At 41.1% G+C, this 16,878-nt stretch overlaps 1 protein-coding gene across 1 annotated transcript; it reads right to left on the reverse strand.

Annotated features, from left to right (window-relative positions):
• Window positions 1-1,890: 1,890 nt before the first annotated feature.
• On the reverse strand, window positions 1,891-11,986 carry BIRC2 (baculoviral IAP repeat containing 2). The gene is made up of 10 exons (XM_005516211.3): window positions 11,829-11,986; window positions 9,495-10,505; window positions 8,433-9,390; window positions 8,221-8,320; window positions 6,929-7,007; window positions 6,298-6,346; window positions 5,120-5,362; window positions 3,802-4,056; window positions 3,608-3,649; window positions 1,891-2,793 (listed from the first exon to the last, which is right to left on the reverse strand). The coding sequence occupies exons 3-10, from the start codon at window positions 9,304-9,306 to the stop codon at window positions 2,600-2,602; spliced, it is 1,836 nt and encodes a 611-aa protein (XP_005516268.1). The 5' UTR covers window positions 9,307-9,390; window positions 9,495-10,505; window positions 11,829-11,986; the 3' UTR covers window positions 1,891-2,599.
• Window positions 11,987-16,878: the final 4,892 nt, after the last annotated feature.

Below are 16,878 nucleotides of genomic sequence, written 5' to 3' on the forward strand. Positions count from 1 at the left end.
TCCATTGCAGATTAGGTAAACTTCAGCAAAGAAAAGGCGCTTTTGCAGCAGCTGGGAATGCAAAACAGCTGGGAATACTGCCTTCTATCTGCATCCCACAACAAGTCTGACCACTAAACTCCAATGATACTGAAGTTTGCATCCTCCACACCCTCAAAGCCTTGCAAACACTCACCGTGAGCTCATGACAAGTTGTGGGGCTGAAACACTGATGTCCAAGAACTTGAGCTGTTCAGCCAGCAGAGCTGCACAGGATGCTGGGGGTAGGGGCCTATTTATTGTTCAACCCAGTCAGAGCTCTGGAAAATTCAAAGGAAGTGGATGCAGAATTAAGTCTGAGCACGGTCAGCTGGTTCACAAGTGACAGAAGTCACTTGACCCTCTCCCTATGAAACACTAGACTGTTACCCATGGTTTAACCCTTTGCCAGGGTTGTTTGCAATGTGCTATAGACAAGCCTGACTACAGCTTTCTTGGAACAGTCCTAAGGAGAACATAAGTGCTCACATGCACAGCATTATCAATCAGGGCACCCAGTCATTATAGCAGGGTGTAGCAGTCATAACCTACATCAGCCTTCCTGCCAAAACTAGGTCACAGTTTTACCCACCAGTTTCTAGATCAAGTTCTTCCACTTCTCAAAGCAGTTCAAGTGAAAACCAAGTGCAGAGAGCCAGTGCTGTTTGAAGGGATATTCAAAATATTCAGTGATGGCCTGACTGGTATGTTGCAGGTCCTGAGGGAGGTACACACAGGCATCACAAATGACACTGAACACTTTTTAAAGCCCTCTTTTAAATCTCCCCACTTTTTAAATCTCCTCTGATTTTGATGTAGTTAATTGCATTGTTTAAAAAGTCTGCCTGCTAGTATGTTTTTTCCTATCCTCTTCCCTGCTCAGAAACAAGGCATACCTGCTAGCAATTCCACACTCTTCAGGTGAGCCTGACCTCCCCAGCTCCCCATGCAGGTTCATCTTCATCTGTAGAAAGTACACTTGGTTCTAATATTACTAATTTCTCGCCTGGAACAAGTTAATGAAATTTCAAGTCCTGAGCTTTCTTAAGAAGCTTTCACAACCCCTGACGACTTTTTAAGTTGCTACACAAGACAAAAGAGCTTTCAGAGGCATTTCAAAACCTGAAAAGTGCATTAATCAAAGCTATTTAAAACTACATGCTAGGTTTGAAACATTGACCTTTTTAGTAACAGAAACAAAGGGAAGATATGTACATGTAATAAAATTGGACAAAAGTCTGCATTTGAAAGAATTACAGCAAGCCAACCTACAGGTAAAGAATCCAAGTCTGGACTGAAGACTATGTTATTATCCACACTCAGGCTCTAAGTGTGGGCAACTGTGGGCTGAAGATAACTGACTTCAAATGAGAGCCAGACAAACTGACTCCTGCAGGACCTGATGCCATTATAACCTGGCAGTATTCCTCCATGACATGACATGAGATCCTTGCAAATTACCTATGAGCACCTCTCTTTGTAGGTATCCACCATGCAAGTCTGGGGATACAAAACTGAAAAGGGTAATGAGTCAACCAGTAAGTGAATAGGAGCTCCCAAAATAACAGCTTACAAAACAAAACCCAAGACTTCAGAGGTTCAAAATATCGTATTATTTAACTGCACAATCCCTGCAAAGTTCCAAACACAGAAAAGTAGCTTTTACATTTAATCCCTAGCATAGACTGTATAGATACTCTTTATCTCATCTTTAGGGTCACGAAGACCAGAATTTCTGTCATTTGAAAGATCAAACTGGAAGGAAGTATCAGATGCTATTGGGGTTTGGAGAGGGCGGGCTACTGTTTGTTTTTAAATAAAGAGGAAATCACCAAACAGCAAAGAAGCTCATTTACCTGTTCAAAAATGAAATAAAGACAAACGGAATTAAATTTTATTGTACTTTTTCAGGCAAACAACCCCAAATTTTTTGTCAGGAAAAGACAGCATTCTAATCACTGCAGTCTACAGAGAAAAGTCAACAATGGCGACAGAGTAAACAAGCTCAACTTTGAGAAGTAGAAATATTTTATTTCAGTCTTCATATAAACTATTAGTAATATATGTTACACAAGTATCAAGACATGAAAAAACTTTAAAAGTCCTGCTGTTCCTGCAACAGTTAGCCTCTTCTCTCCTTAAGTCAAGAAGAAAGCCAAAACAGAAGTCGCTGAAGTTAATTAACATTAACTATTAATAACAGCAATTTTAGTATATTTCCTCACATCCACATAGAGGAAACTCATGAGAAGTTATGCCAAGCTCCATTTTAGGAACTTAACCAAAAACTTCTTTGAATAAAAGTGACACTAGTGAAACTCCCTACTCAGAAAGGAACGCCACAAAAACCTCACCCTAATATTGAGTTAGTTTTATGAACAGAGAATCTTTGGCAGCGAAGGCCTTCTATACATAATCATAGACACATCTTAATGAGGATATACTTTACTGTCACAAAACTTCATTAGGTAGTTGATTAATCCTCTTCTGTACCACAATTTTCCATTCTTAAGAAACTGCTGTCTTAAGCTTCAGCAGTTGGAGGATGGCAGGAACAAAGACATTTTGCAAATTTCCCTCTTTATGAAAGAAATGTCCGGACTGTACCCTTTATTGTCCCCCTGCAAATAGGGCATTTCCTAAGAGATGGGGCACATTCTTTGCACACCACTAAGTGACCACATGGAATAAAAACAATAGAAACTTCCTTGTCCATGCAAACTTTACATGTTCTTTCCTCTTGCAATCTTCTTAATTGTTCTTCCATAGGTAAACCTGGAAAAAATAGGTAATTTTTTGTCAGCCTGAATACATGTGAATATATCAAAATGTATTTATTTAAAGTGTAGCCATGCCACTTTTCACCTTTTACTTCCCTACCTCTAATGACTAAATATAGATGGCAGTGAACATTTTTCAGAGCTCAGAAAGTGGCATGCAAGGAACTAGTCTGTACTTTCCACTTCTGTGAGATGACAGTCAGGTCACGGTTGGAGGCCAACCACTGTTTACATTTTAGGAAATGCTGTACTTTTTTTGGTTGGATATCAAAAACACAGCCTGACTGGTGGGAGTGAGCTATATCCAGGCTTGTGTACTTTTCTGCAGTTTATTAACAGATTAAACTGCAGGACCAGAGCAAACTCAATCTCATGTCTGTCAAGTTTTTATCTACACAGCTGTTGGTCAAGCTGGATCTCAGGACATCTAGAATCCACTCTGGAAAAGCAGTGATGATAGCTGTTCTGAAATGCTAATGCTATTCATTCTCCAGTCTTTACCAAATGCCTGAATGCTTGTATCAGGATCAAGTCCAGCATGTGCTACTTGAATTGTTGAGCTCCAGAAAGCTCTACATCCTGTGATATGCAAAAGCATGAGCAAGGCACAGGGTACAGCTTAGAGTTGATTGACCTACTTGCAAGTATGCACATGCACTTAACTTTTGGTTAACTTTTTCAGTCTATATTACTAAAGCAGAATCAAAGATGGTAAAGCACCAAACCTATTTCTTAACCAAAGTATTTTTTTTGTGTTAGCTGCTTGTTGTACAATTGTCTCTAAGATAAGAAGGTAGAATTAAAGGTACCTGAAACATCCTCTGTGGGAACATACTTGATGGTTTTCTCCACTAGAATAAAAGAAAAAGAATCCTTATCATTTAACTAATCTATGTTCAAACAGCATCTGTTTGTTTCTTTTTCTTTAGACTGCTCTGAGAGCACTGGTAAACTTCTATAAAAGGATATTCTTCAAAAACAAAAGGAAACCAGATAGACATACCAAATAAATCTTTGTAGAGCACAGGGTCACAATCTCGTAGACAGTTCCTGAAGATGCTGGCTGCTTCATTTCCTTTCACTAAAATTGTATCTATCAGTTCCCTTGCCTGCAATGGTATCTGAGTCTTCTGCTTAATAACATCATGCTCAAGTTCTGTTATCACTTTAGCTGATAGTAAACTCCCAAGGATTGGGAGTACACATGTTAAACGTTGGAATAAAGCCATTCGATTCTTCTGGATCAAGTACAAATCATCTGCAACGTAGGGAGGAATTAGGTAAGAGAATTAGGAATACAATACTCTAAGTTACACTTCTGTTTAACAATAATTAATACATTCTTCACTTGCAATGTTTGCTTATTACACATCATTAATAAATCCCTCAGCAAGTTTTAGTGGTATTCACGTAATGAACAGACTTAAGGAAACCACATACAAGCAGCTTCTGAGCCAAAGCCTGCTCACAAAGGAAACTTCCTGCAAAGAAAAAACTAACACCAGTGCTAACTCATCAAGATGCCAGAGGTTAACTTCTGTCAGTGCTAGGCTGCAGATAAATGAAAGCTCTTCTAAGAAGTGTCTAACAAAATTATGTACAAGATAACAAGAAGTACAGCACAACCAGACGCCGGAGACTATTTTAATACTCTACCACAAACAAGAACAAAAAAATTTCCAGTAGGATTAAATGCTGAATCCATCTATGGTTTTTTGACAGAAATGCAACTAGGAAAGAAGCAGCCTTAATTACATTTATAATTGAGAAGTTTCATTATGATTCATAGACTCAAAATCAGAAAGACTTCTTCAGGCTTCAAAACTTACATGGCATTGAAGAAACAAGAAATTTTAAAGACACATCAAATAACAAATTGCTGACATACATGGGCTAAGCCAGACAGAAAAGCAATCTTTGGCCATCTTACAGAATCTGAATTTGTAGTTTATGGCCCCCTCAAAGAGGTAGATATGGTGGCTTACTGATTTAAGCAGCTTAAAGAGTAGGCAAATTTGGATAAAAATTAGTAGAGTGTACCAAGTGTTTCATTAACAGCAATATCAAGGTACACAAATGAAAAAAAAAAAGGGCTTTGGATGGATGAGGTGATTCTGAACCCTTGGCCTCTGCTATTCTCTGAACCATTCTCCCAAAAGGGAATGAAACAATTCTCAGACTGCTAGTTCCATACAGATATTCTGACAATGCTTTAAGAGAAGCTGATCCTAAAAGCAATTAAACTAAATCACTTAATGCATAAAAACAAATATAAAAACTATACATATTACTAACTGCTTTTATTTATGCCTGATGCCTACCTGATGCCACTTCTTCCAACTGCTTTTCTTTCTCTTCCTCAATCTTCTCATCTTCAGCCATGAGCAGATCAGACACAAGATCATTAACAGTCTTGTAGTTTTCTCCACTGGCCAAGATTTTACTTTGCACTGTTTGCTTTATTAGCCTTCTACTGAATCCCATCTCCAAGGCAGCTTTAACCACAGGCGTATTCATCATGATTGCATCTTCTGAATGGCTCTCTCCAGGTTCAAAACGAATAACTAATCAAAAAGGGAAATCCTCATTTATAATATAAAGAACAAGATACCCATACAACCCCAGAAGTTAGGCACATCAACATTACCTACACACACGAACACTGAGCAGTAAAAAGTTTCAATTGTTTAAGGAGAATTTTGTTTAAGTAGCTTTAAAAATGGAAGCCAGTCAGTCATGGATTGAATCCAAGATAAACATCAATCCATGTCAGGCCTTTGTTAAAACCTAGGTTAATCCAGAGAAACCACAGGGAATTCTATTGTGCGTAGCAGCTTTTTTTATACTTAGTTATTTCTAATTTCAGCCTTGAAAAATGGCCTGGGGGTATGCCAGGGGTGGAGGAGGGAAGTCAGAGTTTATAGCACAAACAATTGCTCTATTCCAGCTTTTGATCAGTAATTTGCATTTAATTTAGTAAACACTAGACACATGGGATTCTGACTCATTGTCCTCAGCCAGCAGGGACTAAGACAGCATTAACTCCCAGAGGGTGAGTGGGTTTTTCCACTATAACTAGAGTCCAGTCTAGAAATAGTGATACTTCAGCTTGTCCTACCTTCTTCCTTAACTACTGCTGCTCAGCTCAGAGCATTTACCTAGTTATGTGCCTAGAGATGGAACTGCGTAACTGCATAGTCATGACACCCTCTAGCAACTGTTCCACCAAGCCCAACACTGAAATGAAAAAAACACAGCAACCAAGTGCGCAAACCCAAAAATTTCAGTATGAGGTGCTAGCATGAAAATAAGGAAAATGAAAAACAAGATCTCTTAGAGGTGTTTCCTTGGAGTTTGTCAACACAACATCAGAATGATTAAACTTTTAGGAAACAAATGTAAGAATTGGCTATTCAAAGCTAACTTGCTGAGCAATCATAAAGTTTGCAGTAACTTCAAAATGCTGAGGAAGTTTAAAAACATGCTTTAATATACATACTTGGAGGATCAAGGTTTTCATCTACAGGTGGATCAGAGGTTGACAAGAGCTGTAGAATACAAGAAAACTATGTTAGTATTGAAGTAATGCTCTTCCCTCTATGTATCTTTCTAACATACTGTTCATCACCAATCCTGCTAAGCTTTCTACCCATTAAATATTTCAAAAAAAATTAAATAAATACTGCAGTTACATAAGTCTGCAAATGTGTACAACTGTATTATCAACACAAAGCTGGTGCTGACCACTTTAGTGAAGAGGAGTCTGGTTACTCTTGCCGTAAGAATTACAAATAGAAATACATCACATTGTCCATGACTGATTTCTGAAATAATAATTACTGATCTGCACTATTCAGTATATAATCAGAATTTCCCTCTGCTAACATAAAGAAGCTCACTGCCTCATAGGGACTCTCAATAAGTAATCTGTAGAGGTTAAACTCCACTAGTCCAAGACTAGCCATGGTTCAGCACTAGTTTCTTTATTTGCTCATGAAAAGCATTTATAATACTAGAAACCCAGGAGAAACATACATAGAAATGAGGCAGAAGAATGGACAGAACTCAAAAAAAGAGCTCAGCACTGTTCAACAGGGGAAAAACAAAGTTACAGGACAGTAAAAGTTTACCTGTTCAAGGAGATGGGGGAATCTGGCCTGAATTTGACTTACAAACTCTCTTCCTTTTACACGAAGCAGATATTCACACCTGAAACATGGACAAAAGTGTATTAAATCACACTTTCTACTTGCCAAAGGAAAAAAAAAGTAAAAGAATGAACAGGTTTACATCCAGTGTAAGTTAAATACATTTCTCCTCCTTCAGAAGAGAAAGAATACTCTAAATTGGAAGCTTTGGTGCAGCCTAGTGTCCAGTGACACTTAGATGAAGTTTTTCCATGACATCCAGCTGTCAGGAGGCTTATGTATATAAATGTATTTACATTACGTTACATTAGCAGCTTCACATTGTGCTACCAGTTGTAATCAAAATGGCATGTCATGAGAAACAATACTGTGTCAGAATCACTACAAGGTGCAATGATAAACTGTTTCTATCTTGCCTCTCCCCATTCTAATCTCCTACTCAAAAGAATTTAACAAAATATAACACCATTATCAAAGCCAGATCTGCTTCACTAACACAGGTTTATCTCTTATGTACATTTACTGACAGGCTTAACAGAGTAAGAAACAACAGTGACATTTAACCCTACATACATCATACAGTCCAGCAGTAGCTGATAAATTGTCCATGAAAGCCTAGCTGGAGATCTACAATGAGAAGAACTATTATTATCTTTCCTGAAATTAAGTGCAGCTATTTCTATAATAGAGGTGGTGATTTCCAAGGGCATGGATAGCAATTAGGTATGAAATTGCCATTTAATTATAGGTGACATTAAAAAATTATTTCTGTCCTTTTACCAGTAGAGATGTACTAAAGAGCCACTGAAACCTTCTTCACAAGCCCTTCCACATATAGGAAACTAAACCTCACAAGCACAATAACTAGTTCAAGAGCATTCAGCATGGGCACAAAACCAGAACCAATGAGTTAAATATTCCTTCTACTTCATTTCTCAGCAGCCTTTTCTCCCCACAATAAGTTTACTGACTGCTTCTCTTACAGAGAAAAGTATGCTCATTAACAATGCAGTCTCATTTGCTGTTAGTGATCCGGGGATGCACACAGCTTTTAATGAGGGGGAAAGCATTATATGCCATGATTAATGAAGAAATGTTTTAATTACACCTACCTACACGCTTGAGAGCTTTTAGACATACGTGCACTACATCCAAATGAAAGAGCGAATTACATCAAATAAAGTTGAACAAAACTATTAAGTGCAGTACATTATCTGCTAAAATTAGAACATTTAGGAATATGAACAAATTATGATAAAGATTTTGCAAGTTACCTTGGAAACCACTTTGCATGCTCAATCCATGGATCATCTCCAGACTCCCAGCACCTTAACCCACCATCACAGCAAAAACACTTCACATCATCATTGCGACCTTAAAAAAAAAAAAAAAAAGGCAAATTATCTAGCAAACATTGACACAACTTACTTGAAGTAAATGTTGACATAGCAATATGAATAACACTGGAGAAGTCTGGGTTTCTTACCTACATAGTAAAAGCCAGCATCTGCAAGCTGTTCAGGCTGAACAGGAATTCTGGTTGGCCAGTTTACGAATGTTTTAACACGGGCTTCATGGGTTTGCATGGTCACATTTGAAACATTGAAACTCTGCTGGTCTCGGATAAGGTTTTCCACAAAAGGGCAGTTGGGGTAGTGTCTCCGATGCTCTGACATAGCATTATCTTTTGGTTCCCAATTACACAGCTGACCACCACAGGTAAAACAAGCAACTTTGTCTGCTGTCCCCAAATAATAAAGTCCAGCCTTTGCCAGATCAGTGGGTGAGAGAAACGTCAGTGGCCATGAGTGAAAGGTGCGTAGCCTAGCATCTTCTGTCCTCATAGAAGGATTGTGAAGCTTGGGGCTCAAGAATGGAAGGTCTTCAACTGCCCTGGTAGTTACTGGGTCTTGAGGAAAACTCGAAAACGAGCCACTGAAATATCCAACCTGTTCTGAAGTTGGAGAAAGTGCTACGGAAGGTAGAGATGGTGAGAGACTGCTTGCAAGTGAGGGTGAAAAGGCAGAACGAGACAACAATCCAAGGTTACTAACTGAAAGCATTCTTTGAACAAAACTGCAGCTAGGATACATCTGCTTATGTTTTTCCATAGCATTATCCCCTGGCTGCCAGTTATCCAACGTTAAGCCACAACTGAAGCATTTAACTTTATCTTGCACACCCGTGTAATAAAACCCAGCCCGGGCAAGGCTCCGCTCTGACACCGGCGTGTTCATGGGGAAAGTAGAGAACGTTGACATTCTGTAGAGTTCACAGGACAGGTCATACTTCAGTTCATCACACAGAGCACTCTGCCTCATGATGCTGGCCAAGAAAGGACTATCTTCCACTATGTTCATAATGAACAGTTTTGGGAAAAATGGGACAAGTCTTCCTCGGGGAGGTAGTTGTGTGCATTAAAGGCAATTTGGAACAACCCGCGCCTGTACAAAAGCAATAAATACTTTAAAGTGTAACTTCAAATGTGCATACAAATAGAACTGACCTCATGATTTAACAGCCTTTAAAATTTGGGAAGTTCTCGTACCTTGGTTTAGCAACTGCTTTCACCACAAAAGCTTCTCCATCCCATTTTAACAATTGAAGAAAGCATGTTGAAAAGCAGTTTCCATCAATTCATATAAGCATCACATGCTTTACTTGTTCTGTATATCGGGGAGAGCAGTACCAATTTGTCAGGCTCAGGGAGGTGGGACCAAAAGAGGAAAAACCTCAAATGGGTTTATCAAAATCCTTTGTCAATAAAGAAACTAAACTGGGCAGCAACTAAAACACTGCTCTTATGCAGAACATATGTTAAGCGATTTAAGCCACGATTACACCCTAGACAGCTGATAAATATGTAGCTTATACACAAAGATTTTAGTTTGTAAAACTCACTAGGAGGCTGAAAAGAAGGGTTTATCAAGTTCAAAGGGCACACAAAAAATAGAGACCCTGAACTGACGTTACTGAACTTATCTTGTATACTTGCTGCCACTGGACTCCAAAAAAAAACCTCTCAAGTTCTGCATATTGTTGTATCAAGTTGCTAGGACTGAATAAGTTTGTTTATATTCAACTTCACATGTATAGAATATTCAGCTATTAGAGAAACAAATCCTATACACTGTCTCAGACAAGGATGAACTCTCTTTATTAAGAAACCTGGGATAGCCCCAGGCTTGTCTACAAGTTAGCACCAAACTAACAGAGCACTTCAGTTTTAACCTGGTGCCTTAGTTACAAGTACAGAGCTATCAAATTTAACATAAATTAATCGCCTTGTGTTGAGACATTCTGATGCTTTATGCTGTTGAATAAAGTTTTTTCTGTATGCCATGTTTATGGCATACAGAATCAAACAGAACTCTCAGATTTAAAAAAAAAAGTATTTGATGTCTTAGTTTCTTTATTTCTGCACAGAACTACCTCCCAGAGGTAAGACTGAAGTCCCTTGTAAGGTGTCTACGCCTCCATATTGGTACTGACTGTCCTCAAGAAGAAATTTTAAGTATTTGTAGTTTCAATCATTCAATTTTTTGTGGCAGAACAAAACCTATAAGGAAGAAAAAGAGTGTTTTAAAATACACAAGATGAGGTGCATGAAATGTCTATGCAAACAGCAATTACATAAACTGAAACAGCATAAGCTTTTTGCATTAATAGAATGTTAAGGGTTGGAAGAGAATTAAATCATCTAGTCCCACCCCCCTTGCCAAGGGTAAGGACACCTTCCAGTAAACCAGGCTGCTCAGAACCACATCCAACCTGGCCATGAACATTGCCAGAATTGGGGTGCCCACAACCTCTCTGGGCAAGCTGTTGTAGTGTCTCACTACCCTCACCGTAAAGAATTCCTTCCTAATGTCTAACAGCAATTTCCTCTCTTTCAGTTTGTACCCATTATTGCTTGTCCTGTCACTACAGTTCCTGACAAAGTTCCTCTCTAGCTCCCCGGCAGACCCCCTTCAGATAGTGGCAGGTTGCTATGAGGTCTCCATGCAACCTTCTCTTCTCCAGGCTGCACAGCCCCAAGTCTAATGTCTGTTCCTCTGCCTGTCTAATGTCAGCTAGAAAGTTTCAGGGAGTCAACTTCACACACACTGTGATACGGAGTGGATTTCACACATTTCATTTCCCTGTTATTGACGCATATGCAAAACTGTTTAACCCACAAGCAGAATTTTCTGGCAGATGGATTATTTAATCACAAGCTGTATAACAGAAGGTATGATTCTGTACTAAAGAAGCTGCATCCATTTAAATTGGTTCAAGTTTGCAGATTCCCAGACAATGGAGACAGTTTTATAACACTGACTTATTGAGTACAGTATTTTCTTGTTCAGGAATAAGAGATCGCTTGTATTTGAAGCAAGGACATCGGCAAAACTGAACTTCCCCAAAAATTCAGGTAATGACAAACACAAAGTTCAAAGGGTTTTTATATATGTAGCTATGAATAAATATAAAATTATATATTTAGTTGTCTGGTCTGGAAAATCGTTTTGCAGAAAGTTTTTTCCAGGAACAACTCAGTCATAGTGACACAGCACTGCAGAAACATCCCCCTGAGCTGAGGCCCCAGATCCTGAGCACCAGACCCCGCACGGGCCTGAGCGGGGCCCCAGCCCCGGCAGCCCCAGCCCCACGTTCCGGTCCCCCCGCGGGCCTCGCTCTCCGCTCCCTCTCCTCCCGCGGGCCCGGGCCCCAGCCCCGCTCCCGAGCGGGCTCCAGCGGGGCAGCCGCGCTCTCCTCCAGCGCCGGGGGCCACAGCCGGGGCCGCAAAGCTTCGTCAGCCCCCGCCGCCAGGCCGGGCCAGAGCACAGGCGCCCCCCGCCCCCTCCCAGCCGCTTCTAGCCGCAGCACCCTCCCTACTCACCGCCTCCGAGGGGGCCCCCCAGCGGCCCCCAGCAAGGCCCAGCCTATATGCGGCGCCTGGCAGGGTGCGGGGGAAGAAAACCCCACCGGCACCGCCCCGCCGCGGAAACTCCGGCCCGGCTCGCCCGGTTGCTCCCGGGCCGGGCCAGGCGCAGGCGCCCCCTGACGGGCCGGGCCCAGCGCCGCCCTGTTCCGGGCCCGCGAGCGCCCGGGCGCGGCCTGAGGGGCTCCGCGGGCCGGGCCTCGGCTCCGCCCGGCGGGCGCTCCGCCTCTCCGAGCGCTGCCCTGCGGGGGAGGGCGGCCCTGCCGTCAGCGGGACATTGGGTACTTTCCTCTGTCCTCTTCCTCGGGTGGGGGAAACCCGAGGGTGCCTCCCGGGCGGGGATTTCCAGCCCGCGGGCTCGGGGCTGCTGAGCAGCCGGGAAGGGGAGCGGCCGGAGGGGCGGCCCCGGCCCGTGGATCCCGCGCTGGGCAGACGGACCCGTCGGTGCCGGCGCCGCGCTCGCCGCAAACCCCGCCGTGTCACCCTTGCTCCCTGACACAGCGTAAAACACAGTTGCTCGCCCGCATTTCCTAATTTAGGCGGCTCTGCTCCCTGCAGGAGGGGGGACAACATGACCGGTGAAGGACTTGGGTCGCTCGAAAGCACTGGGGAAGACCAAGAGGAAGAAAAAATAAGACCATGAATTTCCACTGGAAGGGTTTAAGACGGTATCTCTGCGTGTCGAAATCTGAAAATCTTCCACAGCACCTACCAGAATGCTGGCCAAAAGCTCAAAATGTCCCAGCAGAGTCACGGTCTGGCATTTCCTATGAACAAATAGCAGATAAGAGATTTTAAAAAGCCCCGTTTTGTGATGACAAATTGGTAGAAGGGTGTTTACATAACTGAGAACTGAAGAGTAAAAATAAGGAAGTGTAACAGCATTATGACACTAGTGGGTAATTTTCTGTGTCAGAGTTCCAGTAAGATGAGTTTCTTGCAAGAGACTCATTCATATCTTTTCTAAAACTTTAAAATTTCCTGCCATATGTGATGACATTTGTTATATATAACAATGCTATTAAATTTGCACTGCTGCAGCAGCATCTAGTACAGCACAGCTTCTACTGTAACATTACTTAACATCATATGATAGAGAAACATTTGCATTGCAGCAGTTGCAGAAAAGAAAGTTAAAAACTTCCTTTTAAAGTTTAAAATGGTTGTCAGATGCCATAAAGTTTAAAATGGATGTCAGATGTATAAAATACATTATTTTAAGGAAGCTGCTGACACGGGGGAGAGAAGGTTAAAAAATGGATCCAGCTCTCCAAATACCTTATTGTGAACAGTGCTGAGTGCCCTGGTTTTGTTTGACATAGGGAACTGTTCAGTGTCACGCAAGGAACTGAGCTCTGTATTTATGTGTGGCTTTAATTGCAAGTGCTTAAAGATTTACCTTGACTAGTTATCTCCAGTTTCGAGACTTCAAGCAGGACTCCCCAGATGAAGTTATAGATCTGAAGTTATATATATGAAGTTAATATATCTATTATAACAGGTTCTTGACGTTTTACTGTACATTCTCCCAAAACTAGTTAACCCAGTGCTCCTCCTTAACTCTCCTCCCTCCCTCTCTCCCTCCCTTCCTCCCTTGTGCTACTCCACACCCAGCTACTATCTGCACTTGCCCTCTGTACCCTTGGCCTCCTGCTAATCTGGCTATATAAATTGCTATTTCCTCCCCTCCCAGGCCTCAAAGCAAGCAGTTTCAGGTTCTCCCTTTGTGCTTGGCGGCCTCATGTCGCAATGGAGGAAGGGAGGGGGAGAAAATAAAATGCAGGCTAAAATGATTGTGATAGGAGAAAAAGGTGTAGCTGTCAGGCACTTTCTGCTTGCTTGGCCTCATTCAGTATAGTAGCAGCCCCCCATTCCCAGTAATTTCTTCACTTTTCAGAGAAAGAGGTAAGAGGGAACTTTCTCCACTTAGCTGCAATGATGGATTGTCCTTTACCCAAAGGATATTAAGTAAGAATGTAACAAAAGTGTTATTATTCTCAGGGCTGAAATTCCTGAGGAACAGTGCATTATCATTAGCGTTCTATGTCTGGCTTCAGCCTGGGGCTAGGGTAACTCTCCAGAGGCAGAGTAAGAGGGCAGCAGTGGGCCTTAAGCCCTACCCAAGCTAAATGCATGCTTTGGCTTTGGTTCTCAGGCTGTGGCATATCACTAGGACTATTCCTTATTCCAGTCCTTTCATCAACTACAGCCATCTTCCAAGATCAGTCTTGACCTAAAATCCAGTGAGTGGGTGGGTGAAACAAGGCCCTCTGCTTTGCAGACTCTGCAGAGGGGGGAAGAGGACAGCATTCAGATGAAGCTGTCCTCAACCAAAGGAAACCACAGAGGTCAAAGTGCTGCTGCCATCTTACCAGGGTTTATGAAAATAAACCTCATGGTAGTATTGACTGAAATAGCAAATGTGAGAGAGCAAATTTCTGGAGGTGGAAGGCAGTGACCTGGCAGCATGAGTGCATTATCACACCAAGTAGCACAGCCAGCCCTTGAACTACCTGATGCTACTGCGAGTCCAGAAGCCTTCTCTGAAAGCCCTGCTTGATGTCAGTCTCCCCATGCTGTCATCCTTCCAATCCAGTGCATTGAATCCAATGCATTCTCCAGTTTGCCATCTTCCACAATATTAAAGAATCTTTAATGGTGCCTCTGTAAAACACCTCTAAGCATCTATGAAGAGGAGAGACGGAGAAAACACACATTGTTTTTTGCCTTTCCATTGCTGCTGACTCCTGTATCCACTCTCCCACAAATCTAAACCCCCCTGTAAAGCCTGTATTAAAAAATAAAACCTGTTACCACTGGGTAGTGCCGCCCACATTTTTCAGCTTTCCAAAGGTATCAAATGCCTCCATGGAACATGACCTGCTTATTCTGAGCTCGGTAGTGTTGGCTTCACTGCAAGCGTCAACCCCCATTCCAGCAGTAAGGAGTAGGCTTCATCATATAAACTGACCTAACATGGTGATTAGGGTTCCACAAAAACCTTTAGAAATAATTCATCAGCTCCTTCAGGACATAAGGGGAAGATAATGATGAGAGAAATAAGAAAAATAAAATATTAAGGAAAACTTTGGAAAAGCAAACTTGAGGCAAAAAATACCAGCTGTAGATAAAGTAGCATTATCTATTCAATTTACAAATGAAGCCAAGTCCCAAGAGCAGAATAGTTCTGACATCCTGTAAACATGAGATCAGATAAACTATGTTATGACAATCTCTGTCGGTGCAACTGCTCACTTCGTTTTGACTGAAAACAGCAACTTTTAATCATTTTTTTTATTTTTATTTTTTTAATTTAGTCACAGGTTTGTTTACCTTTGCCCAGGGGTAGAGGAATTGAAATTTCTCTTCAAAACCTCTCTTCACCGGAAGATGCCTGATGATCTTAACATCCACAGATTTGGAGTAGCCAGAAGATGCACAGGAGATAACAGAACATTAAGGAACATTACCCATTGGTGTAGCCAGGGATACCTGGTCTGGGAACAGATCAATAAGAGAACCAAAGAATGAGGAACAGATTAGCATCAAAGGCAAAGGGATCAATAACCAATAGGAGATTGAATACTAAGAGTTGTGCAATTTAAGACCAATGAACAGGAATTTCTTTGGGGTTTTTATATATAAATATGTGAAAAGTGTGGTAAAGAACCATGTGAATTATTTTCCCAACCTGGGCATGTGTCAGATGAAATAATTTCTGTTGCACATCCTGGCCAGAATAAAGTAATGCCTTGATTCTCTAATACTGAAAAGATATTGTTGTCGAGTTTCTGGTTTTCTCACAGTTTCGGTGACAAAGGCACTTACATCTACACCAGCAATAATGATTACTTTATTTCTATGAAACTTTTTCAATTGCATTTCAGCATAAAGGAAAAAAAAAATACAAATGATACAAGGGACAAATATAATATCTAGATATTAAGGGCATTCATGACTCATTGTGATAACTCTAAATGTTCAAGGGAAAAAAAATCTTGCTGCTCCCTTTCTGAAGGTCAGTACATTCACAGTCTGCAAAGTTTCCATTCTCTTTGCATACAGACAAGAGTTTTCTTTTTCACATCCTCCTACGTTAAGGATCACGAGTACCAAAGTTTAGGTTTACCTAAATCAGTTGTGGGCTTTCTCACATTTAGTGCTCAGATAAATTCTCCCATAAGCCATAGGTAGTCTCAAGAACATATCAAAGCCACACTGAATAAGCTGAGGCTTTTAAATCAGTCAGAAACTTTCATTAATATTTACTTGGAAGATAAAAATAATTGGAATGAGTTGCAAGAAGATCTTGGTAGATGTTGAGTTCAATTCTCTTTTCAGATTGGAGAATCTGCTTGCTTTTCTAAGTTTTATTGTTTGCTTCTAGGAAGACCATTTTGTTCTACTGGTGGTATAACAAATATGCATTCAGCAGGAGATAGGAACGTGAAGAATGCCAAAGCAGAGATGACTTGACTAAAATAAATCACAATCAGGTGGAAAGAGGACCACTTATATATCAGGGAAATAAAAAGGCTTCTATTCAACTGCTTCAAATTGTGTCAATTCAGAGCCCCACATTCCTGGTTTTTTCCAAAGGAGTTTTCTTTCTAAACAGCAGGTTGTCTGCTTTGACTCCAAGTTACTTCCTGCTGTCAGAGTAAGAAAATATCTCTAGATCTGATTTCCCTCATTTATTCCCCATTATCTCTCTGCAGATCTTAAAACTTTCCCAAAGGTGTTTCATTTTCATTTTAGTTGAACCAGCTGTTGCTACTCATGTTCTTGGGGAATTTTTTTATGTCAACACTCCTTCAACTGAAAGAGAATCAAATATGGCACTGTTTAATTTCCTGAGGGTTATACTGAAGGTTTTCTACTGCAACTGCTGCTGTGTTCAGGAAGATACAAGTGATTTGTAAATCATGCTAAATGAGATTCCATCACACTTTACCTAGAAAATGAGTGATTGCCTTGACAAAGAGTTCTGATTAAAAGGCCAAATACC

Source organism: Pseudopodoces humilis, chromosome 2 (genome assembly GCF_049639895.1).
Source record: "Pseudopodoces humilis isolate 2021_Gansu_Grassland_sample_001 chromosome 2, ASM4963989v1, whole genome shotgun sequence".
Lineage (NCBI taxonomy): Eukaryota > Metazoa > Chordata > Aves > Passeriformes > Paridae > Pseudopodoces > Pseudopodoces humilis.